Raw genomic sequence first — 24,201 nt, 5'->3', positions numbered from 1 at the left:
GTAGATAGATAGAAATCAAGCAGCAGCAGCAGCGGGTACAGCCTCGGGCGTACTCTCGCCTTTGACGGACACCCATTTCTCCTTCGTCTTGGTGTCGCATTCCTTGGATTCCGTCGAAGCGTTGACGAGGTTCGATATATATTCTTCCTCTGACGTGACACTCTCTTCGTCCCCCTCGTTGCCGGTGTTAGAACTCGACTCAGCTTCAGAGCTGGAGCTGGAGCCGGAGGTCGTAGCCTGATTGACCGGCTGAGGTTTAGGCGCCGGAAGCTCTGCCGGTGGAGCCGGCTTGCTCATGCTCGTGTCGATCTTGTGCAGCTCGCCGCGAGAGGACTTCTTCAGTCTGGGTCTCGACTCTTTCTTCTCGGTTTTCTACGATAATGCGAGATCAATCGCCGGTGGCTGTCAGATCTCAGATGAGGCCTTACTTCTTTCTCCTTTTCTTCCCGCTGCGAGAGATACAGTCAACGCCGCCGGCGCCTTATCTAGATTATCAAGATGGCGTACCTCTTTCGCCTCCTTCGCTTCTCGCTCCTCTTTCTGTACACGAATTCGTTAACGAATTTGATCGGTTCTAAAGCCGAAGATGATCACCTCCTTCGCCGCCTTCTCTTCCTTCTGAGGAGGAGACTATCAACACACCATCACAATATCAAGATTGCAGCACGAACCTCTCGCTTGGCTTTCTCCTCCGCCTAATCGATAGTCAGGCAAGTTCACGCTGTCATGTAGGTGGTGATACTAACCTCTTTCTTCTCGGCCTGGATGTGGTGGTCAGCACCGTAATGCGATGAAGGCAACGAACTAACCTCTTCTTTTTCCTTCTTCAGCCTCGCCTTCGTCTCACGCTCGGACTGGATCCTACGAGGGATGGTCAATGAACTGTTGATGATCGGAACGAAAAACCTCCTCACCATGTCTGAACCTCGTCAACGCACTCGCGAGGACGCGATTTGTTGCGCAGAAGGTAACCTTGCAAGCTCGCAACCTACACGGCCGGTGAGATGGAAACACCGAAAATCTATCCACTACGTACACTGAATTCGTCTTCAGGGATTGCCTCGCCGAACTTCCTGGCAAGCTCGGAGAGCTCGTCGTCGTCAAGCAGCGGGATTGAGTGTGCAGACTTGCGTTTAGGCACGGGAATGTTCTGTTGCGACGGGTCTTGAGGCGTCGTCGGCGAGCACTCGAGAGAAGACGAGCAGGAGTCGCTCCGCGACACGGAGGAGCTCTTCGTGGGGAAGAAGCACTTGAAGATGCCTTCTGCCTGCCACTTGGTCGCGTGCTTGAAATTGATCCACACGTCCATTCGTCCAGGGCGGCTCAGCGCGGGATCAAGTCGCTCGATGTGGTTCGTTGTCGCGAAAAGCAATCTGTTTCCAGGTGTATGGTGAGAACCCGGTGCGATGGAATAAACGAGAGCGGGCACCCACCTTCCCTCCGCAGCTGCGACACCATCAAGGCTATTCAATAAGCCGCTCAGGCTAAGAGTAGATCCGTCGTTAGTCTCTGTGTTCTTCGCGTTCGTTTCCGTGCTTGACGACGAAGCAGCAGGAGGGGCACCCGTTGACCCGTTGTCCCGAGACACGGAACGCGTAAATGCGGCATCTAGATCCTCTAGCAACACAATACATCTATGAGGAACGTGAGCAACTCGCGGCATGGAGATGAGGCCATTAATTACCTAGAAGGTACATGGCCCATGAGTGTCGTCAACATGTTATCACTCATCCTAATGAAGTGAATGAATGGCGGGTTCCTGGAATGACATTGGAAGTCCGCACCCCTTCCCAGACAGGCTGACGACGTAAATGTCCAGACCAAGCTCGCCCGCTAACGAATGTATCAAAGACGTCTTCCCACTGGCGAAAGCTATCAGTCGTACTTCCAAGTCCGAAACATATGATACGAACCTTCCTGGGACTCCATGTAAGAGATAGCCGCGACGAAACGGTCTGGGTGTGTACATTAGCAATCCACCGGTGTGTAAACGACGAGCGGGCTACTAACATCCCTGAATGCGGAACGTAATGTCAGACCGAAACCGTTACATAAGCATCAATGAACTCACCTCTTTCGGCATACCTAACGGCGGTGAGAAGGAGATTCGGTCATTAGTTGGTCATAGGACTCGCCAATATGAACGAATGCAAGCTAAGACTCACCAGTCTTCGGACCGCAGGAAGTCTTTGCAGTCTTCCACGATCATCTCCTTCACACCAGGCTCGAGTACAATGGAGCTCATGGGACGTTTCTGGCGCGATCCACTATACCTCCAGCCGCCGTACGTCCTAAGAAGGCCGGGTCAGGAGCCAATTTCCCTAAAAGGAAGGTATACGGACGTATCAGCCATGAATATGTGCACGCGGTGTTCGGCATCCTTCTCATACTGCCTCTTCGCTTCCAGTACGAGTTTCTTGAGGATATCATTATTGCGTGCGACGACACTGAGAAAGAGAACCGGAGGCGGGCGTCAGCTCCGAAAGCGCTGGTAGCCGGTGAGAGTCTCTGGCGCACCTGATCTTCAGCTCGGCACAGTGTCCGTAGTCCTGGAAGCGTTTCGCGCGCGTTATCTACACGCCAATTGAGCCAAATGATCGACTTTGGCGCCGCGTAAAACAGATGCATACCCGAAGCCAATGACCGCGGTAGTAAATGGTATGACTGGTGTCTTGAGACGGAATTAGTCGGTGCTTAGTAATCAAGACTGGGATCAACGCGTACCCATGCTCGGGAGGAACGCCACCTTCCGTTTCTTGCGGCCATGCAGCTCATCCTCGTCGTCATCTTCAAGGTCGCCGGTCGAGGTCGATGCTAAGCGGCCGGCGGACCGTGTAGTGATATCGAATTCGCGGCTTCGTCCCCACGCGGGTTGCTGCACGCCATTGCCACAGGGGCCCTTGTTCAGTACCATAAACCTCCACATGCATCAATTGAGATGCACACCTTCGAAAGCCAATGCATTAGCCTAAAGGAGTCTTTAGTAACGCATTCTGGAAGCTGAACATCCAAATGGAATGCGTACCAGTCATAAGGATAATCGTCCTGACTGAAATGCGCGGTCAAGAAGAAAGCTGTGATGAGGGGTTATCCATGCACGTTCGTCCGTTCGTATATGGTGACGAACAGTCTACGAAGCCGTTCCAAGCAGATGCAGAGACTCTGCGAGCTGTCTCTACGGTGCCACCGATGACGACCAGTTTCTGACATTCAGGATCGCATCAGCGTTCTCGCGCAGGGACGGGGAGGTGGCTCACGAGGGTATCGGGAAGTGCGCCTCCACTACCAAGGAGAGGGGAAAGAACGCTCTTGAACAGATCCATGATAGTTGGGGACAGCAAAAGGTGGATGCAGGGAGCGCTTCGTCGCGTCCGCCTCGGAGCGTCTTTATAAAACCCGGACTCCGACGGTGCCTCGTGGCAAGGACCGCTAAAGACACACGTCGCCCATTTATATCATTTTCCGATTTCACGGAAGAGTCGGTAGCGAAGCGATGGTGGCGAAACGATCGTCAGCTGCCGAATCTCAAACAGGAATGTCCGCGACCCTTACTCAATGATAAGGCTGAGTGCGCTCCTTCATAGCACTCCTGTGCCCTCTTTCAACACGCTAACGATGCTCCGTGAACGCGACCTTTGAGTCATGGCGTGAGTGCGGCAGCTGTGTTAACGACGTTAGAAGAAGCGCGGCGATGCTTCAGTGTAACGAATCACCATTGTAGCCCAATCAAATCGAGATTACTGGGCGTCACATTATCTACACATTGCCGACCGAGAGCGCTGCTCAACCTACCGATGGCACTCGCGTCGTCTAATAGGGCCGCCACCATGTCGGGCCAGTATCGCACATACGATGAAGAATAACGGCCTTCAAACGTTCCTACAGTTGAACCCACGTATGTGTCTTCGTAGTTTGAAAGGCCGAATGTAGCCGAAACCATCTAGGGCCCCATCATATGTGATATTTAATGAAGACCCGCTTCTGCATGAGACCGGATGACGTGCATCAGCAACATGCGCTGCGAGGCCAGGTGACGCCACGAGTTTTCGTTTCATCCACGGTAACTGCTGAAGCGGAGGCGGAAGCGAAGAGGCCTACACGTTTACGTTGATTTGGCAAACTTCTGTCCAGATCTGAGACAACCTCCTGGTTCTTGGTCGAGGCTGTTCCCTTCGTGAGGGACTGAAAGCTTCACGATATATGCGAAAAGCAAATGCGTGTATACAAAGAACGATGAAAGGCGTACGGACGAGAAAATGTAGCAGGCTTTGGTAGTAACTGAGACACGTCGTGATCACAGTCGGGCCGGAGAATCTGCGTTTACGTCAACATACTCATGTATGGGATCTTCAGGCGGAGATACGATTAGCGGAAGGACGCCCACCAAGGCAAGAAAAATTTGCGCCATGGCAGCATACGGACCGAACAAGGCCAAGCTATCGTGAGCCAACGCCACCGAGCGGCAAATGATCCAGGGTTTGCGCAGCACACGTCAGGATGCAGGTCGGCGGCGCAATGCTGGTACTTTTGCATCAAGATCAGGCACCGAACAGGGCGGCAAGGAGAAGATCGCACAACAGATCAACCTGTGCATGAAGCATCCAGCGGTCTCCAAACCGGAAGTGCCCTGCCATGGAAAGTCGAGCTCCGACGCCCTAGATTTCTCGCGCGCGATGATCGACAAGAACGCCAGCATAGAACCTTGCGTATCAGGTGGCGATTGATCCGTGGTCCTGCTGGATGCTGGGAGGATGCGGCCAAGTCATTGGTAGCTTCGAATCTCCACCGATTGGATAGTCAGATAACTTCAATCTGTGGTGACCCCCGCGATCCAGGCTGTTCGCCGTATCTTGAGAGTCCTGTACGTGATACTGTCGGTAGGTGGTTGATTCGTATGCGCAATATGACGAGTTGTCTACACGAATCGCGCGAAGCGTTGTTTCATGAAATCTGTTATCCGCGGAGATGAAGGATGAGTACGAGCGACGTCCACATGAATCAAAATACTAACTGGGCTTGAACTCAGGACAGCATGAATCGGCTTCGAAGCCGCTAGATTACCAAGTCTTGGGGTACTCCTCCGAGTGAGAGGGTATCACGGCAATGAGCTGAGCGATCTGATTTGATGAGAGGGCATGACTCCGGAAAGTGCGGCTTCAATTGCTATCTGTGCCGCTATCGAAGTACGACCCTTGCCGCCTGTACCAAACAAGTGTTAAATGAGCTGCGAAAGAAGCCCGCGCACTGAAGCCATGTACATCAATGGAGCTCCACAGAACGGCATCGATGCTGTAGGGCGAGCCGCTCAGACTGCGGTGCCAGCGGTACAACGTGAAGTAAACGCTCGCCGCACGAACCCAGATGGACCGTCCCGCACTAAGACCGAGGTATTCTCGTAGAGGACGTGGTTGCTCATCAAGGATTTCACAGTTCGAACTCTATATGCGTGTTTCAACATAGCGCCGCATATGCGTTACGCCCGTATGGCATGATGATGATAGCTTACCATTCCGTAGGAGTCCTGAGAATGCCCTACTCGTGTCGAGAGTGGTTGTGCGGCACTCACAGCTGGCTCCGAGAGTTCCCAAACCAATCCGATCCGTCCTCGGAGCACTGGTAGCGACTCCGCGAGTACAACGCTGGTGGCGAAAGACCTGTTCGGATAACGCGCCTTCTGGGCGTGAAGCCAGTATGTGAGACTCGGAATAGACTAGGCAAGCAGCCGCCAGCTCCGTGTATCGATTTAGCTAGGCATCGCAGCCTCCTGCATCAGAAGATCCGAGATGACCGTCATGGTCGGAGCTCAAGGACATGCGTGGCAGCAACGCAAAGAGGCTCCCCCACCAGGTTACTCACGAACACCTTCCACCACGGATATTCTCAAGGACCTGTATTCTTCGCGTTGATTGTTGATCTCACCTGTCACCTCGTGGATGATTGCGTAAAGCGGAGATCATGGATCCTACGACTGATTTCATAGCTGGCACGGTCGCCGGTGAGTGGTCTATCATAGGCCTGGATTACTAGCTGACGTCCTACGCGTTGTTTGTTTCTCATAGGGGCAGCAGGCTTGGTCGTTGGATATCCCTTTGACACAGGTACGTGATCGGTTCGCGGGCAGCATAGAATGCACAACTAATCGTTCATAGTGAAGGTCCGCTTCCAGAACCCCGAATTATCGTCGAAGTACCGTTCGACCTTCCAGTCACTCATTACCATCACTCGGGAAGAGCGGTTTACGGGCCTCTTTAAGGGCATAACGACACCTTTGGTCCGCATTCTCTCTGCTTGCATTGTAAAGCATCCGCCTGAGGTTTGGCCTAAGCGGCCTGATCCTCGCAATGACAGGCGACTTGCGCTCTGCTGAATGGCGTCGTTTTCGCCTCCTACCGGTTTCTCATGAAAGCTCAGCTCTCTCATGAAGACGATGTTCCGACGTTATGGCAGGTCGGCCTGGCCGGCGCGGGGAGTGGGATTATCTCCGCGTACGTTCCTACGCATCCTCTCTCCGACGACCTGCTGACACAGGACCCACCCTCGATAGGCTGGTTACGACCCCAACGGAGCTCATCAAGATTCACCAACAGAATCACGTCGACCCTGCCTTCCGACCCAATGCACTTGACGTAGCCCGACAAATTGTCCGCCAACATGGTGTCAAGGGGCTTTACCGTGGCATCACGTCCACCGCTTTGCGTGATTGTGGCTACGGCGCATACTTTGCGGCGGTGAGCCCTCCGTCCTCTGCGATCACGAATTCGCAGTCCTTATCGTTTTCCTCCCGGATGCTCAGTATGAGGCGACCTGCCGTTACTTTGCTCGGCCTCAACGCACTACAGCCTCACCGCCTCCACCACCATCAGGGTCTAGGGAACGCCAAGAACAGCCTTACGACGCGTCATCCCTCGTCTCACAAGCCGAGTCCGAGATCAATTCTCACTCATGGCCCGCGCTGCTTCTCGCTGGTGCCCTCGCAGGCATAGCAAGCTGGGTATCAACCTTCCCTTTCGACGTCGTCAAGACCCGAGTGCAGGCCTCGCAGGCTCAGGGCGGGGATCTGTATAGAGGCAAATATCGTAATACCTGGTCGACGATCGTTCATTCGTACCGGGATGACGGACCCAGAATCTTCTTCCGAGGCATCGCTCCGACGCTGATCCGGTAATTTCGTCCCGCTTTGGTCTGTCCCGGTTTTGCTCTGACCGATCACTATGAACAGGGCCATCCCGGTTAATATGGTCACGTTTGCGACATTCGAGGGCGTGGTTCGGGCACTCTCGTAACCTGCCTTGCCGGGTGAGGCCCATCAAAGCTGCAAATTTCGCGCATCGCTGTATGCATTGTTACAGTCCAAGGTGATCGTCCCAGTTACGGGGCTCTTATTCCTGCAACTGCGATGTCTTCGGTTCCGAATGCAGCACGCCCGGCTTGCTGCCGGACGTCTCCGGTCTGATACCGAAGACGGTAGATGCCTGCCGTAGATCTGCTTTACGACGTGGTAACATGCACGTAATTTACTCATTGATAATGGCATATGTTGTTCTCACCCGTCAAGCGCGGTATGCCCCAAGAAGGGGAGCACATTGGTTATGTGCGTCTGCTGGCAGGTTGGTGAGCTTGGCTGCGCTTGGCTAGCCATCGGCTCTACAGCTCACAATCTAACGACTTGTTATCGTCAGACCTAAGAAAGGGCAATGCCTCGCGTTCTTTCTGATGAGGGGTTGTAGCTCGGAGAGATGTGCCGTGGGAATACATGTTGGCCTCTATTCCCGGTGAAAATGTGATATATGTCCTCGAATCTGCTCGAATCGTGAGACCGGCCGGCTAAGATAAGCGAGACTAAGCGAGAGCACAGACGAGGGTGTTTTTCGCGATGGTACCGTCAATTTATTCAATGGTATTCGGCCATGCGTGCATTTTTACACTGTTTGACACTGCCACATGAATTACTCGGTATACGGTCGTATTGCTAGTGCTTCGAGGGGCTGTTATTCCACCACATTCAAACACATACGAAGGTAGTATTGGGTGCACATCTTATTCCCCTGAATCCCTTCGAATTTCTGTTGTGGGCCAATTATCGGGCCTTAGGGTATATCCGAATAGAAAACACTCTTATTCGGTGCTACACTACAACACTGTCCAACAGTTGTATAGATAATCTTGGAGGAGGAGGAGCAGGGGACAATGATCGGGCCGGGCTGGGGGCTGCCGGAGGACATCGAGTTGCGCTTGGCGTGGGATATGGACTGCGTGCGGGTCAGGCTGGGGCCGCTGGAGGGTGCCCGGGAGCGAGAGCGGGAGTCTGAGTCCGAGGGGATGCTGGTGCCCAGCCGGGAGCCATTAGAGGTGATGGGCAAGGGCATGAGTGAGCAGGTCAACTGGTTGAGCGAGCACTCGAGGGCACGTGCGAGGAGGAGGACACGAGCGAGGACGGCTGTTGCTCGTGCGGTTGCGGTGGGTGCGGGTCGAAGCACATGGATGAGTTGAGCGTGGGCAGGGTCGAGTTGAAGTGCGCCGGGGTGGAGAAGTCGTGCAGCGAGCCAGGGTGGTGGTGGTGGTGGTGACGGGTCCTGAGCGAGGGCGCGCCGCCAAGATCGGGCGGGCGGTGGATTGTCTGCAGGAGGGAGAAGGCGTGCGACTTGGAGAATGGCGCACCAGACAAGGTCGCCGAGCCGGTGAGGTGCGGGTTGTGCATTGGTGTGGCGGAGATGTTGAAGATGTTGTGAGTCGGGGGCCGGTAGCCATCAGCGTAGGCGCTCGTGGACCGCTCGTGCGAAGACTGGTGCTGCGGACCCAGGTTGGCGCCGGTGTTCGGTGCAAGGTGGAGATAAGCGAGGCGAGCTCATTGCCAAAGTCCATGCTGCTGGCGCCATCGTGCGTGTCAGGGCACGGCTCCCACACTCGCCTCATGTCTCATTGTTCTCTTTTTCTGCTCCCGCTTCTGTCCCATTTCGTTCATTCCCCCTAATACTTCTGTCTCCCTATTCGGTCGCGCTCTCCCGCGCCCTCCTAGGCTTCCCGCGCCCTCCTTTTGGCATCTCCCCTATTTTGTTCCATCGCTCGGCTCTCCTAGGGCCTCCGCACTCGCGCGGCCTTCCTAGGCCGCTCCACCGGTCACGTGTCGGGCACCCGAGGACCCTCCTCTTCTCTCATTGGACCATCTTTCGTTGCGCTGATGGATTACTCATCTTCTATATAGTCGCCTGTCGCACCAGGGAGCAACCCAGACTTGTTCTCTCAGTTGCCTCCCTGCCTTGTGCGACAGGTATGTGTATTCATCTCATATCTCTGTATATATTCTCAGTTGCTTCCCTGCCTTGTGCGACAGCGTCTCCACCGCCATCCTGGAGGATCTGCGCCGCTCCTAGGAGCTCCAGCGCGTACTCTGACAGTGCGGGCCTTGGTACTTGCGGAATGTCAGAGTACGCGCTGGAGCTCCTAGGAGCGGCGCAGATCCTCCAGGATGGCGGTGGAGACGCTGTCGCACAAGGCAGGGAAGCAACTGAGAATATATACAGAGATATGAGATGAATACACATACCTGTCGCACAAGGCAGGGAAGCAACTGAGAGAACAAGTCTGAGTTGCTCCCTGGTGCGACAGGCAACTATATAGTAGCTGAGTAATCCATCAGAAACACAAGGGATGGTCCAATGAGAGAGAGGGAGGCTCCTCGGGTGCCCGGCACGTGACCAGTGGAACGGCCTAGGAAAGCCACCCAATGTGCGGAGGCCCTAGGAGACCCGGAAGGATAGAAGAATGTATGGAGCTCCTAGGAAACCTGAAAGAATAGAAGGAGCATCTGGGAGCTCCTAGGAAACCTGAAAGGGTAAAAAGAGCATGTGGGGAATGCGGGGGAAACAGGGAGAGATGAATACTGGAGGCGTGCCATGACATCAGCCTATTCTAGGCAATTCAGTATTATAGAGGCACTTTTCACTGGGCTCTATTTTCCGAGTCTGTTCGGTGTCTCAAACGGACTGCCTATCATTTCAATACTGTAGTTTTATGACCTTAAGTTCGGTCCACCTCCTGGGGGACAGGGGACAGCTGCAAGTTCAGGGCCATGGGAAGTTCGCAAACTGACTGGAGTCAGCTTAGAATATTCACACAGTAAGAAGCAGAATTCCCACAATCAGTTCAGGACCGGGAAATTAGGTTCAGTTAGGGCTGCCAGGGGACAGGAGACGAACCTAAGGTCGTAAAACTACAGTAACCCTCTGGCCTTTCTACGAAGTTGCGACGGACTCCCAGAGGCTGGATAAAGCGGGTATGCTGAAGCTTCAGAGAGGACACCATTTGCGTCCAATGAGTCATGACTGACGCCGCGCCCATACACATAGGTTCCACTGTCCATCCATATGCTGCTCAGGGCTCCTGCTCAATCCATGTGATGCACTGTTCATACCTGCATCATTTCAATCCACGTCCCTCAAGAGATTCATGGAGCTGTAGCGCTGTCGTGCTATAAATGTGTGTAGACACACAATAGACTCAGGTTTCCGGGGTCTGTGAGAGACTCGGGAGATTGCCTGATTTGTTCGGATGAGGGATGTGTTGTGTAGAATGGCTGCGTACTAGAGCCGAAGAAGATGTGGAGAAGATGACCTAAATAGGAAGGTCAAAGACTAAATTAGGATGGGCTCCGCGAGTGAGCTCCAGAGAATGTAAGAGAAGATAAAGCAGATGACGATACTGCAACTATTGCAGTGGATAGACAAATATAGTGCAACTTAGCACTATAGGGGGCAGATTCGAGGGGAAAAGAGTACTTGCTCATTACTACTACAAAGACAGTACTTATACCTACTGGGTCGTGGCTATGTTACTTCTGAAACGAACTATATACGACAGTTCATATACAACTCTTTAGTTCTAACGAATGAGCTACTTGATAAACGAGGTGGCGATAGGCGATATACGAGAGATTGAAACGAGGTACTTGTGATCTATCTACTTTGAGTACTAGTACAAAACACAAACATAAAACAGCCTAAGATGATATACAAGCACGATGACAATGACGATATACGAGGGACTAACGATCTACTAGATGATGGCGATATACGAGTTTCCTGACGATATACGAGGGTCCTGACGATATATGAAGTTCCTGGTGATATACAAAGTGTGGAGGGAGCAATATACAAATGGGCAACAATATACACAAATCTGAAACGACACTAGTCCAAGATCAGAAATATACTTATACAAAGGGAAATCTTATCGTGCGGTTATCGTAACCGTAAATATTCTTGCAAGAAAGGTATGTCCAGTATCTGGATGCCTAGTTTAAAGGGCGGCGCGGGACTCTTCCTCCAAGATTTTGAGAGCAGTGTTATCCTTCCCCTCGATATAGTCAGCTATCAGGGGGTATAAGTGTGGGTGACCCATAAACAGGGACGAGCGGGTCATATTGACAGGTATGTTTTTGGGGCGGAGGCGTCGATCGTTGAGAGGGAGGAGGGGAAGGGAGTGTCGTTGTAAATGTAGAGTGACATTGGTAGCGACCACTAGTTTTGCGATGGTGACAGGACAGCCGAAGGGGAGGGGTCCATATTCCTTCTTGATGGGAGGAAGCTGTGGTTCGCGCTTATTGTCGCTGTACTTGGCGACAACGACGAGGTACCCTACTCCTGAATCGATGGGCATACGGCTTCTTGAAGCGGCGATATGGTAGTATGCATCGGCCATTTGCCCAAAGATATTATTGTGCGAGCGGTATCTCTTGTGCATCCGAGTGACATAGATGATGTAGTCTCTGACCTTCTCTTCCAGGATGTAAGAGATACAGGCACTAGCGGCCATTATCTTGTTTCCGAACATAAGACGTTAACACATTACGTTGCCGGGCTGCAGGATATTGGTAGCAAATGGAGGACCGTCGAGTAGGAAGAAGATTTGTGGACCATGTAGCCACGGGTTGAGTGCTAAGAACTGCAAACATAGAGGAGGTGCACGAAGGAAAAGGTTGGCTGCCTCAATAGGCTGGTAGGGAGAAGCTCTGGGCCGACGCGTCTGGTATTCTGGTATGAATTTGACAGTAGTAGTGACGTGGACCTCGATGTGGTTGACCTTTTTGGGGCGCTGCAGAAACAGAACCCTGATGTACTGAGGGAGTGACGACCTCTCGGCCTGTGTGAGAAGTGCAGTGGTCTCGTTATCGGCTAGCAGAGTGTGTTCGGGTGGGTGAGGATCAACAGAAAAGGGCTTCGCCCATTTCATTAGACTATGCCATATGTATTTGGCAATTGCTCTAAACACCTGCATGCTGACTGGGTAGTTGGTGTGTACAGTGGGGGTTGCCTATTCCTGAACACGTGTTGTGGGCATGGCGTCTACGCGTCACAACTTTCTAATCACGTGATCACAATACGTTGTGAATTTGTGTGTTTTGGCTATGTCCGAGCACCAAACAGATTTGGTGCGCGACAGCGCGAACTGACCTGGATTTTGTCAAAAACGAATACGGAAGGGTCAACAGGGTCGGAGGACCGAAGTTCAAAAGGTAAAGACAAAGAATAAGAAGAAACAAAAAGGAGAACTCAAAGATAGAGATGAGATAAGTCAGAGATGCTGTCCCGCCCCTAAAGTGAATAGGTGTGGAATTGCTCAAATACCTCCATTTTAAATTGATTCTGTAGCCTTCATTTCACTTAGTAGTATACACTTCAAGTAGAATAGACTAAATGTGTACCTTAAAACTAGCCCAGGAAAGTCTGACCATATCAGGAAAGGATTACCAAGCAGTACCTGATCTTAGTCAGCATATGACAAACCGTGACCCAGCTGAGTCAGAAGCTGACTCAGCACTGCTAAGATTACTAATGTGACTCAGAAAACTGGCCTAGCTAAGGAGTATAAAATGTAGCCAAACCGGCATGAATGAGCAGTCAATCAGTTCCACTCTAATCGTGCCTGGCAGTTGTCTGCTGAACCCTCTCTTTCAGGCCTTGAGTGCCTGGACAGCTCCTCTATCGACTCTACACAGCCACCATAGGCTGTTCGAATTTGTTTCCCTTGCTCTATCATCTTCGCGACCAAAGGAACAGCTGACCTCTCTCTTTATTTTTTAAGGAACTTCGGCGCTCAGCACGTCTCACAAGACCTCAACACAGGATCCCTCAAGCCTTCCATTTAGGCCTACTCACATCTTACCTTTTTTAGGTATCGCCGACGAGCTCACAAGAAGCTTGTCTCATCAAATTTAAGTCAGGTTCAATAACTGACGGCCAACTGAGCAATCCCCGACTTAGATAGACCAGGACCCCAGGAGTTTTGCAGAAGAAGCTGAAGAATCGGTGATACACCTCCATCGCCTCAAGAATTCCTCTCGCCTCTTCGACACCAACACAAAACTTGTTTGACAACGCGTCGGCGTTGAGTTGGTAAGCCAGAGAGATCGGTGAAGTCAAGTACGGATGCGGACCAAGCCTAAGCTCATGCGCTAGCCTGCTATGCGCTCTGAGTCCGCAGGGAGAGAGAGAGAGAGGCTTAGTCGATATTTGAACTGAAGATCTATGGTACAGGTAACGTATGGAATACAAAGGGAACATATCTGGAGAAGAGGCAGAAAGAACGGTCCGAAAGATCCGTCGCAAGCGACAGGAAACTAAAGTCTACAAAGGGAAACTATGATGTCAGACAAAGGGAACAGGAATCAGGAAAGTCAGAGTTGAATCCGTTCAGAGATCTGGAACCACCAGGGTGTTGAGCCGCCGGTGGCCCGGTGCATGTGATAAGCGTATTCCACTCTTGGCCGAAATGGGAAGGTGTGATCGATGTCAGCAAAGAAGTCGGAGAAGATTGGTGAAGATCAGCGGAGCAGATTGGCGTAGATCAGTCTGGATCGACATGTGACAGACAAAGGGAACAGGGAAGAAGATCTCAAGTACATGTGGAACACAAAGGGGATCAGTACCAAGGAAACCGGGAACAAGGGAGAAGAATACAGTGTGAAAATGAGCAAGGACAAACAAAGGGAACATGGGAGAATCAAAGATACAAAAAGTCTGCCGGAGATCTGTTGGAGGACCAGCGGCAAAGAGCGGAGGAGACGTCAGAGGACAGTCGGTGATGATGGGCAATGGTTGGTGATGATCGACCCGTGACATGGTTACAGGTCAAGAGGCAGCAGCACGGGTGTGGGCCAGGCAGGGGTAGCCTGCCACAGTAGCACTACCACAGTTAATTGCAGAATGTTTACCTACAGGGGGAATAGATCCAGGTACCATTAATCTACTCTCATTCACACAGCTTAACAGTCAGGGACAATTTCAACCACTACTCCATGGGGCTAATGCAAGTAAAGAGGTTCAGTATTTGCTGACAGAGCTGAATGCTCAGGTTGATACTACCAACCGTGACATGAGGACGTGCTGGCTTGTTTGTGTACATGCTCTTTCTACATTCCTGTAAGATTTCATCAGCGCCCAATGAATGCATTTGCCATGTTCTATGTTTGCACCGCCTGCCGTAGGCCAAGCCGTCACTTATACAAGTCTTCTGCTCCTTGTTCTGTTTGCTCCCACCCCCCAAACTCACCATGCCTGTTCATCCCATTCTAGGTCAATATGAGCTTGATGCGGACTTGGAGGTCTTGCCTGACAATCCCAACCAGTCCAATTACATGCTTCCCATTTTCAAGTACATAGGAAATGACGGTGTCCACCCATTGTCCTTAGATGAGACCAGCCAACCTGTCAGCGGCTTGCATTGGCCGCCAAGGACCAGCTGCTGCCTACACTAGAAGGGGTGGTATGACAGGATGGTTCATGATACATCACCTTAATATGGCACCATCTAAACCTGTTTATTAGGATGGCAGATAGTTATGCCAGGATGTGTGTTTTATGTGCACAACATCCATGGGTCTTGCGAACCCAAAGATGATGTGATGCTATTTGCACATTACGATCAGTACATCTTGTTTAAATCTTTGGTCTGGAAATCCTCTCATTTGGATGAAGGGGTATATGGTCCCTGGAGCAGGTAGCAAAATTCAAGAAGCACAAGCTCAGACTGTGCTGGGTGATCTGGAGTTCCTGACCCAAGGCAAGCCCAACAATATGGGCGAAGGCGGCACATATTTTGAGCGCCTTAGACCGGTACCCAACCAGCCACCCACATGTATGGGCAGGGAGCCACCAGTGTATAGCCTCTCAGCTAGCATCCAGAAGCAGCCGGGTATGTCCAATCCTATGGACGATCTCAAGCAGAACAACCTGGAGGAGTTCAAGAACTTCCAAGCCAAAACCATCAGGGTATGTCAAAAAGTTCTTGCCACATCTTTTAACTCACCTCTATATCCTGACAGATATGTGCAGAGATGAGCATGCTGGCAATCGAGACAACTCCTACCACGTATCAGTGTAACGTGGAATGTAACATAGGACTTGTGAATATACTGCAGATTGGCCAATATGAGAACATACTATACCCATCTTGGCAGCTAAACCTATTGTCTGTAGTATTGCACAGCTCCGGTAAGCAAGGAAGACATTCCACCAGTTATGGCTCTCATAGGCGCAAATCTTCATAGGAACACCAACACCACTCCTGGAGCCTGATTCCAAACCACACGAGAAAACCAATACTCTGGCCTGAGCCCAGGGTAACCACAAAGACCCGGGTGATATGTCCTGGATGCTGTCAGACATGATCACTGACCCTTCTTTTGGAGAAGGAGAAGAGCCCAATCTTCCTCTAATCAACCATTCCAACGTGGTTGACCCGATTCCCATTGATTGCCCCTCCTTTGATCTTTGGTATAGTGGTGTCCTATTTTTCTTCGTATGTATTGGTGTCTTTGTTCTTTTAGACTATCCCTCATCGACCCTGTTCCATGGAAACACTAGACATGGGGGTCAAGCTCCAGCTGCTCCACCATGCGTAAAAGATGCGAGGCAGATCAGCCCCATGGTGGTCTGGCAATCCTGCATCAGCTATGCTCCTTCCCAAGATTTCTTTTGGAGTTGCTCCAGTCATTTTATTTCCACACCACAAGCCAAACACCTCGTTATTCAATATTGATCCTTCTGTACTTGGATACAGGTGAGCTTTGTGTGCTCTTGACGTATTTGACTCTCATATATTATCCTTCAGCGCACACAAACTCGTCTGTGCCTCCGACAATGTACCTTATCCCATGAACTCATCATCATGGACCAGCGATCTATGCTGGAGCTCGTAGGGTGCTCCATCATACAGACAACCAAGATGGCTCAGGACTGGCTACCTGAGGACTGGGACGTCCAGATCAATGCCAACAAGCTCCTGGGACCAGTATCTATTTGTGACGGAGATAGCTGTATCCCAGCCCAGCCCTGGCCTCATGCTCCCACCAGCCAGCCTGCAGGAACTGGATCTATGTTGATGGCTGAGTGGCAGGAGGAGATTCAACATCTCAAGGACTATATTTCTGCTACCACATTTGTCAACTCTCATCTTTTGGCAAAATCGGTGGGGCACGATCAGTTATCACCCAAATAATTTTTTCTGCCATTTAACTTACACAATAGTTACCGATGTCACCACAGAGCCTTTGGGTTCCGGTGGTGCGCTCCCTTTTAAGGAGCGCAAGGGGAGTTACAAAGGTAGAGACAACAATGGCAGGTGTGATATAGCGGATAACAACACATCTTCCACTCACGCATCTTTATCGTTTCCTAAGGGGTTCCAAGAAAATATGCATTGGGAGTAAGTTAGCCTGTCTGCCTGTCAGGAAAGGTCTCACCAAGTATCTCTACAGGCCTGCCATTTGCAATTGTTAAGCCACATGCTCAGGACTTGTGGATTCTGCAAAAGCTGTAAGAAGTGAAAAAGGGAGTGAAAAAAAAATGTGAGCTTCTCAGAGTACCAGAGCAAGCTCAGAGGAAGTCACTTAGACTTACGGAGAAAGAGCAAGGCAGGATAGGATCACACTGACCGGGCAATTGTATAACTAATATTGAAATCAGACGGCAATAGTGCTGTTGGTACCAATGATGCATCCAATAGTAATGAGGACTCCGACAGGTATGATGTGGATAAGTTATCCGACCCTAACCATGTGGAGGATGATGGTATAGGAACATTCCATCTGACATCAAGTGGTAAGTACAATTGTTGACACTGGGTCTGTGACTGCATTTTTGGTTCTAAAAGTGATGAAAAAATCTTATACAACTTCAAAACCTTTAAAACATTTTTAGCCCAAAGGATTTTGTAAAGATGGTAAACTGGCATCTGAACTTTTACTCACAAAAGTATGATCTAGATGTTGAAAAAATTCCTTTGTCTCTTTTAAGATTTTTGTAAAATATTTCCTGCCATAAAAATCTGGAACCAGTCTGTTAACCAAGCAACAAGATTAAAGAACTATTGAATCAGGTTTCAATTTTCTCATAATGAGAATCATAAATAACTATGGAGATACATGGTTTCAAACTTCTAGAGCCTAAAATGCAATGAAGAAATAGTGATACATCTATAAGATTTCTGTTTGAAACTTTTAGCTATGTTGAAAATGATTAATCTGGTTCAAGATTTCCTCTGTATAAAATCATGGGAAGTTTTAAAGGTTTTATAGGATTTTTACATTATTCTTTGGTCTAAGAATGCAGTTACAGACCCAGTGTATGTACTGGCGGGGTAGTACTAAAGGCGGTAATAGGGGGTGCTTGAGTCACCGGTGCTATATGGGTCCGTGGAGATGCAGCGGGTAGAATGCTACCTATAATTAGCCGAGGAAGATTGGGGGTGGGTTTGATTACAGACCTACGTATAATTCCATGTGCTGATCATGGCCCGGTGCACATACAACAAGTATTTGGGCCCTATATTTCATTGTCCCAGATTGTATCAGCTCCTGGAAAGATGAAAAGAATGAAATCACTGCATAGAATCCCCCACACCCATGAGATGCTAAAGTCCCTCATGGTCACTGACGGTCCATGATAGATTGGTAGAGTGGTGTATGCTGAAGCCAGGAGTGATTGCAGTGACAAGCTCTTCGATGATGTTAGGATGCTACGATGGTCAATGGCGGGGCAACATGGGTGATAAGGAACCACATACTGTATGGCATAGCTTGTCTTGCCCTGATAACACCCTCACAAACCGCCATGATGGGCAGTTACATGAATCTACTGTGCAAACACCATGCTCAGGTAGAGTTGGGCATCGGTGATATTGCTAGATAAGTTGGGTAGAATCAAGGAGGAGGAAGAGGTGGGATGTGCCGTTGGGAATAGGTAATGGTAAGGAACTTTGACAAAGTTAGTGGGATTCAATGGGGGAGTTTGACAAATGTCACCAAGTTCTGGCAAGTCCCCAAGAGGATGATAATCTTGTTGAACTTTGTATATCGTATATATATATATGGAAATATCACATGCTCATTACCTATTATGTACATATTCTCTCACCTGTTCTATTCTTGTGTTCTTCCTTGCAATCTTATATCTTTCCTGATTGATATTACCACTTTAGGCACATTCTTCTGTTCCCTTTGTGGAAATGCTTCCCTCGAGCTCCCTCACATATACCAGGAGCTCTCCCTCTGCATCTCCTCAGTCTTTTCCCTTAACTTTGACTGAGGAGTGAGTCTGCCATGTTCCTTCATGTCCCTTATGTCCTAACTTACTTATGATGCCTCTGTAGTCATATATTAGGTACTACATGCGTAACCCCATCTTTTCCCTTATACTTTGACTGAGGATCATATATTAGGGAATTATTGCTCTTGCCTTCAGATCCAGAAGTTCATCAAATCTGTCAAATTTGAACAGAACAATGACCACCAGAGTTTGTCAAACTTCGTAAAACTTGGAGCCAAAGTTGTACAAACTTTGTGAAAGTTTTGCAAAGTTACATGGAAGTACAGCCACCTCCTGAGAGGTACTTTGGACAAAGTCCCACAAAGTTTGTCAAAGTCTCATGGACTACGATGAAGCTCCATTGAAGTACGAGCAACTCCCAGAAAGTTGGTCAAATTCCATGCAAGTCTAGCCAAAGTACGACGAACTTTGAAGCAGGTCATGGAGTTACATGCACATAGACATACCTTCAGGTAAGTATCTGAAGGTCCAGCAATGTACGTGAGTGTCGCCATACCTGGATGTATGTTCATGAAGTTACACAGACTTAGCCAAAGTTAGCAGAACTTCCCGGAAGTTTCAGGCAGTTGTGGCGCGCCCAACGTGAACACGCCCGCCGACGTCTGCACTGCCACAAACAAGTATGCCGCTTCGTTATCGCGTGGCCGTCGCTTTCCTCTCCCCACCACCAAGCCACTAGGCCGAGACTGGGCCGTCCTGACAACCAATGTGAGCACATTGAGTCAAAGGGGCCCAGAACCTTAGGAAGCTGCAGTGGCCAGACACGAGTGTTGTTCTGTCATTGGGCTTCCAAGGTTTTTATCTCGTGTCTCGTTGGACCTGTCGCCTCATTGCCCACACTATCTATGCCCCAAACCACCCGTTACATCGCCACTGCTGTCGCCGCTTTCAACCACCACCACCATCACCCTCTCGACGGCCGCCGACGTGCTTGCAACACGCACTGCTTGATCCTACGACGTCACCACGTTCCTGACGCCCTCATGGCATGACAACCGCGGCAACTCCGGCACGCACCTGGGCATCACAGCGACCGCGACAACACCTCGATCATCGCGGGCTCGAGCATTCGGTTTTGATCACTACAACCCTCGGCAACGAGCAAGAGCTTCCCGGCAGCTTTGACAACATTCCACGCCCTACTCTCCGGCCCTGGCGCAATACGAGGTGCTCGCGGATTGGTGCACGACGGATTCCAAGATACGCAATGTGATCGGTGAAGCAGGATTGGGTGAACGCAGCGGACACGTAGGGATATAAAGGGCCCATCGTACGTAGTTCCGAGGAGCAGCAATCCCAATTAGCATTCGCTTTCGCCCCGTTTTAGCTACGAGTTCCATCATAACATATCCTTACTACATCCAATCTACCTCCCATTCCGGCAGCCTCTGATTTTGCCTCAGTTCTCGCACACTAAATACATTGGATAGGCCTAGCCCTGTCTCAGCACTACACAGTGGCTGTAACAGAATGGCATCGGGCTTAATGTTTGTTGTATTTTTGTCCAACAAAGATCGTCATAGAACTACCCAAATCCAGAACCGCCGTAATCAATGCAAGGACTTCGCAAAGCATTGTAGTTTGTGTAACGACTACCGACTGTAGCATAAGTGTCCTTGTGCTCTTGTTAAACTATTGCTCGCTCAACAATGGAAGCTGGTAAAGCGATACATATGTACCGTGGATGCCGTTCACCCAATGCGGACTCGGACATCTCACAGGGTGCTGACAAGTGTTCCATCGTACATTACATTGCAGACTCAGCACCGCACACCTCTTCCAACGATACGTATAAGTAACCCTACTTCTCGCACGATGCATCTAGCTCTCGCCGCGTCCCAGCTTATCCAGTGCCCGCGCGCCCTGTTCGTACCATTCTTCGCGGGAAATCCAGAATTCCTCACGATTCTTCATGATGTCGGCGAGGACGGCGCCGCCGAGGAAGACCATGTGCTTCCGACGCGGCGGGTCTTCGATGCGGATCTTGAAGTTCTGTTCGTGGGGGTCACGTCAGTGAACGATGACTAGATGCAGACAGAATCTCACTTTTAGCCGCTCGGGGTTCCCGTTTAGTACCCGAGTCAGGTAGAGTTGCTTCATCTCTTTCTCAAGTCGACTGGGCAGACCGGGATACATGCTCGAACCACCGGAGAGAACGATGTGTTTGTAAAGCTCGGAGCGAATGTCGACGGCTGCCGCCTGGATGGTTTGGAAGAGCATTTCTGAACGGACCAAATGTCAGTGATTGGCTATTGCATTGGCATGTGGAGAATGCGCATACCTGCCACACCCGGTTGTTCAATGTCCACAAGGTGGGGTTGGAACATGCATTCAGGGGCCTCAAAGCGCTCTGAGCCGACTTTGATTGTCCGGCCATCGGGAAGCTGGAAAAGCCTCAGATAGATGAAAGGGCTGCAAGGAGAAGTGACAACATACCGTATAACTCTCGACCAGCACCGTTGTCTCTTCCGACAGGCGAGTGTCGAGGTCAAGGTCATAGCTGGCGGCATTGATCAGACAGATGATCACACTTGAAGGGCACTTGGAGCGCACCTGACATAGCAGAGTTTTTCCTTGATCTCTCGTACCGTTTCGAAGTCGGCGGTTCGATTGAAGGCGTATCCTCGCATAAGGAGAAGTTTAATCAAGTATCGAGTAACATCTCGACCGGCGATATCCAGACGACGAGTCAAATGGGGTAATGCGAACCCGTCGTATACGGGGACAATGTGTGTCACGCCATCACCGGAGTCGACCACAACACCAGTCGTCAGACCTGGGGGCACAATAAGACGATCGCATTACATGATATGACATGGACGAACGCACCTTGCGCGTAGAGGGTGAGCACGGCCTGGATCGCGACGTAAACTCCCTGGAATCCGTATTCCTCGAACATGACTTGACACATGCGTTGCCGGTTAACCTTGGGGTTCATCGGCGGCTCCGTCAACAGAACCTTCTTGCCTGCAGGGTCCACCTTAAGCTTCTCGTAGAAAGTGTAGTCCCACAGATGCTTCATGTCCTCCCAGTTGCGAACGATGCCATGCTCCATCGGCTGCGTAACCTGGAGGTAGTTGCGGTTCTCGGCAGCCTCGTCGCCGACCATGATGTCCTTGATCACGGCGCTCCCGACACGCTCCTCCGCGCGCAAGATGGGGCGACCAACCAGCGATGGGAATACTGTGGTTCACCATGAACCGCGCTTAGCCAATGCGATGGGCAGTTGATGGAGATAGCTGCGCACCATGCTCGGGGAAGTTGGAGCCGGCGTAGCCCACTTTGACGAACTTCGAGTGTCAATCAGCATAGAGACACTTTGTCCATGGATTTCATATAGCATACACCGGTACCGTTGTCGACGACGAGCGGCTTTGTTGGATCCATCTTCGACGCTGGTCGATCACGGCAGAACACAAGATGAAGTCACTCGCGCGTTGCGTCCCGCCACGACCGCTGCCTCGTAAATGCGGAGGTCGCTGCGCGTAGCCAAGCTTCGGCCCCTTCTACATGGCTCAAGGCATTATCCTATCAGGCCTTCCGGACATCGGACAGCCATCCAAAAATTCAATGGCGTCGTGAACGCCATGGTCCACGTCGCGGAACCGACCGAAGACGAGAATCGAGGTGGAGTTGTCGTCGCGGTCAAGGACAACATCTGTACCGCGTCAATGCCTACGACGTGCTCCTCTGCCATGCTTGCCGACTTTGTCTCTCCATATGAGGCGACGTGCGTCCGGTTGCTGCGCGAGCAAGGCGCCCACATCATCGGGAAGACTAACTGCGACGAGTTCGGTATGGGGTGCGTTCATCTTACCCCAGTCATACAACCCTCGTGCTCAAGGGTGATGCAGCTCGCTAAACGTGCATTCAACGCACGGACCCGTCGTCAACCCGTACAAACTCGGTTCTGAACATCGCCAGACCGGCGTTGAACCCAGATCAGCTGGCGGAAGCTCTGGAGGTAGTGCCGCTGCCGTTCGTGCGGGAATGTGTGATGTGTAAGCTTCCCATAAGACCGTCTGGCGACAGTGTCTGACGCCAGCTGAAGGATAGTGCACTAGGAACGGATACCGGCGGTTCTGTCCGTTTACCGGCTTCTTACTGCGGCGTCGTTGGGTTCAAGCCGTCTTATGGCCTAATAAGCAGGTGCGTATTCTACCGACTTGCGTATTCTCATGCTGACGATTCATATTATAGACGAGGCGTCGTATCGTATGCAGATAGCTTGGACTGTGTGGGTATACTCGCCAAAAACATATCTGAAGTAGAACGGACCTTTGGTACAGTTTATATAGTGGGGCTTCAAAGATTGTCCGCTAATGATCGCATCCTTTGCCGTAGATATCATGAATTGTCATGACCACGGAGACCCCACGTCCTTGCCAATGCGCACCCGGGGCAGTGCCTCCGCGTTTTGTGATCGCAGGATGCGAACTATGTCGCCTCATTCGGACCTGCCAACGCCTGCCCACGGCCTCCGCATCGGCATCCCACAGGAATACTTCCCCTCCGAGCTCTCTCAGTCGGTAGTGTCGCCCGTGCGACGGGTTCTCCAAGCGTTAGCAGAGCAGGGCGCCGAGATCGTCCCGGTGTCGCTACCTTCCACTGCTTATGCTCTCAGTGCATACTATGTCATCGCGAGTGCGGAGGCGAGCAGTAATCTGGCAAGGTACGATGGAGTGCAGTATGGTGAGCCCTTGTACTGGGTCGTGTCCGACGATCATGCACTCACGTGTGTTTAATCAGGTCTACGCGTGATCCCGCCTCCAGGGAGTGATATTACGAAGACCTCGAGGGTTTACGCCCATACACGCACTAAAGGGTTCGGATCGGAAGTGAAGAAACGCATTCTACTTGGCACATACGCTCTAACCGCCGAGTATGTCATGATTCATTGACTTTATGGCCGATCGGCCCTGAATTTCGTCACCTTGGCAGCGCCTTCGATAACTACTTCCTTCAAGCCCAACGCGTGCGGCAGTTGATCAAACACGATTTCGACCGTGTCTTCACCGTGCCCAACGCTCTTACTTGGACGGGAGAAACGGCCGATACCGCGGACAAAGTCGATGTCTTGATCCATCCTTCTGCGATTCGAACGGCGCCTCCCTTACAAAGGGCAGGCGGTGCATCGGGGTCGGCCGATGCGCTGGACGCTTACGTACAGGACGTGCTCACCGTACCGGCGTCGCTCGCGGGGCTTCCAGCTCTCAGCGTGCCCGCTGGCGAGGGCGACGACGGTTGGCCGGTGGGCGTGAGCATTGTGGGACAGTGGGGGTGCGAGAAGATGCTGTGGTATGTCGGAAAAATGGTGGAACAGACGATGTGTTAATCCAAGGCCTATCGGAGTGCATCCTGAATGCTCATGACGAAGATACCGTCCAGTATTGTTCACCGAATCCATCCACCGCGCCCTGCCAATAGATCTCAGCATACACATCAACCCGATTAGATCATTGAAATTAATATCATTTTGACACCAATGGCAAACCATGCCGACTCGCAACTTCTCTACCAGTAGTGTACCGGTTGAGGCGTGTTATGTCATTACGGTAAGCTCTGATGCCCAATGAAGACAACCTGTCTACGTCGCAGA

General features: G+C 51.0%; 8 protein-coding genes across 8 annotated transcripts; 3 read left to right on the top strand and 5 right to left on the bottom strand.

The window, feature by feature from the left end:
- Window positions 1–3,323, bottom strand: PUNSTDRAFT_106413 (P-loop containing nucleoside triphosphate hydrolase protein; the record flags this gene model as incomplete). Its single annotated transcript, XM_007386604.1, has 22 exons — window positions 1–372; window positions 429–449; window positions 508–540; window positions 595–618; window positions 672–695; window positions 747–861; window positions 915–988; window positions 1,037–1,373; window positions 1,434–1,634; window positions 1,685–1,732; window positions 1,785–1,862; window positions 1,914–1,955; window positions 2,068–2,085; window positions 2,166–2,291; window positions 2,343–2,447; window positions 2,518–2,573; window positions 2,631–2,671; window positions 2,725–2,875; window positions 2,947–2,968; window positions 3,026–3,074; window positions 3,128–3,203; window positions 3,258–3,323. The coding sequence occupies 22 exons, from the start codon at window positions 3,321–3,323 to the stop codon at window positions 16–18; spliced, it is 2,064 nt and encodes a 687-aa protein (XP_007386666.1). The 3' UTR covers window positions 1–15.
- A 1,568-nt stretch (window positions 3,324–4,891) lies between these two features.
- PUNSTDRAFT_54470 (uncharacterized protein) lies at window positions 4,892–5,800 on the bottom strand. Its single transcript, XM_007386603.1, has 4 exons — window positions 5,507–5,800; window positions 5,259–5,438; window positions 5,012–5,199; window positions 4,892–4,950 (listed from the first exon to the last, which is right to left on the bottom strand). Exons 1-3 carry the CDS (start codon window positions 5,507–5,509, stop codon window positions 5,176–5,178), a joined length of 207 nt encoding a protein of 68 aa, XP_007386665.1. The 5' UTR covers window positions 5,510–5,800; the 3' UTR covers window positions 4,892–4,950; window positions 5,012–5,175.
- A 155-nt stretch (window positions 5,801–5,955) lies between these two features.
- Window positions 5,956–7,532, top strand: PUNSTDRAFT_90998 (carnitine/acyl carnitine carrier; the record flags this gene model as incomplete). Its single annotated transcript, XM_007386602.1, has 7 exons — window positions 5,956–5,995; window positions 6,060–6,098; window positions 6,150–6,271; window positions 6,349–6,485; window positions 6,545–6,728; window positions 6,794–7,161; window positions 7,220–7,532. 7 exons carry the CDS (start codon window positions 5,956–5,958, stop codon window positions 7,281–7,283), a joined length of 954 nt encoding a protein of 317 aa, XP_007386664.1. The 3' UTR covers window positions 7,284–7,532.
- Window positions 7,533–8,377: 845 nt separating this feature from the next.
- PUNSTDRAFT_136983 (uncharacterized protein) lies at window positions 8,378–8,698 on the bottom strand (the record flags this gene model as incomplete). The annotated part of the gene is made up of 1 exon (XM_007386601.1): window positions 8,378–8,698. One exon carries the CDS (start codon window positions 8,696–8,698, stop codon window positions 8,378–8,380), a length of 321 nt encoding a protein of 106 aa, XP_007386663.1.
- A 2,597-nt stretch (window positions 8,699–11,295) lies between these two features.
- PUNSTDRAFT_136982 (uncharacterized protein) lies at window positions 11,296–11,811 on the bottom strand (the record flags this gene model as incomplete). The annotated part of the gene is made up of 1 exon (XM_007386600.1): window positions 11,296–11,811. One exon carries the CDS (start codon window positions 11,809–11,811, stop codon window positions 11,296–11,298), a length of 516 nt encoding a protein of 171 aa, XP_007386662.1.
- Window positions 11,812–15,071: 3,260 nt separating this feature from the next.
- On the top strand, window positions 15,072–16,494 carry PUNSTDRAFT_46422 (uncharacterized protein; the record flags this gene model as incomplete). Its single annotated transcript, XM_007386599.1, has 6 exons — window positions 15,072–15,266; window positions 15,320–15,386; window positions 15,474–15,488; window positions 15,777–15,795; window positions 16,108–16,138; window positions 16,174–16,494. The coding sequence occupies 6 exons, from the start codon at window positions 15,072–15,074 to the stop codon at window positions 16,492–16,494; spliced, it is 648 nt and encodes a 215-aa protein (XP_007386661.1).
- A 3,772-nt stretch (window positions 16,495–20,266) lies between these two features.
- On the bottom strand, window positions 20,267–22,032 carry PUNSTDRAFT_106406 (Actin/actin-like protein). Its single transcript, XM_007386598.1, has 8 exons — window positions 21,948–22,032; window positions 21,850–21,892; window positions 21,432–21,785; window positions 21,156–21,378; window positions 21,039–21,102; window positions 20,884–20,986; window positions 20,649–20,824; window positions 20,267–20,594 (listed from the first exon to the last, which is right to left on the bottom strand). Exons 1-8 carry the CDS (start codon window positions 21,987–21,989, stop codon window positions 20,424–20,426), a joined length of 1,176 nt encoding a protein of 391 aa, XP_007386660.1. The 5' UTR covers window positions 21,990–22,032; the 3' UTR covers window positions 20,267–20,423.
- Window positions 22,033–22,082: 50 nt separating this feature from the next.
- On the top strand, window positions 22,083–24,083 carry PUNSTDRAFT_90992 (amidase signature enzyme). The gene is made up of 7 exons (XM_007386597.1): window positions 22,083–22,404; window positions 22,457–22,603; window positions 22,659–22,751; window positions 22,803–22,885; window positions 22,947–23,294; window positions 23,352–23,484; window positions 23,544–24,083. The coding sequence occupies exons 1-7, from the start codon at window positions 22,190–22,192 to the stop codon at window positions 23,935–23,937; spliced, it is 1,413 nt and encodes a 470-aa protein (XP_007386659.1). The 5' UTR covers window positions 22,083–22,189; the 3' UTR covers window positions 23,938–24,083.
- Window positions 24,084–24,201: the final 118 nt, after the last annotated feature.

The sequence above is a fragment of the Punctularia strigosozonata genome (genome assembly GCF_000264995.1).
Source record: "Punctularia strigosozonata HHB-11173 SS5 unplaced genomic scaffold PUNSTscaffold_11, whole genome shotgun sequence".
Lineage (NCBI taxonomy): Eukaryota > Fungi > Basidiomycota > Agaricomycetes > Corticiales > Punctulariaceae > Punctularia > Punctularia strigosozonata.
Note: the sequence above shows the minus strand (reverse complement) of the source record. Positions and strands in the feature narration are given on the sequence as shown.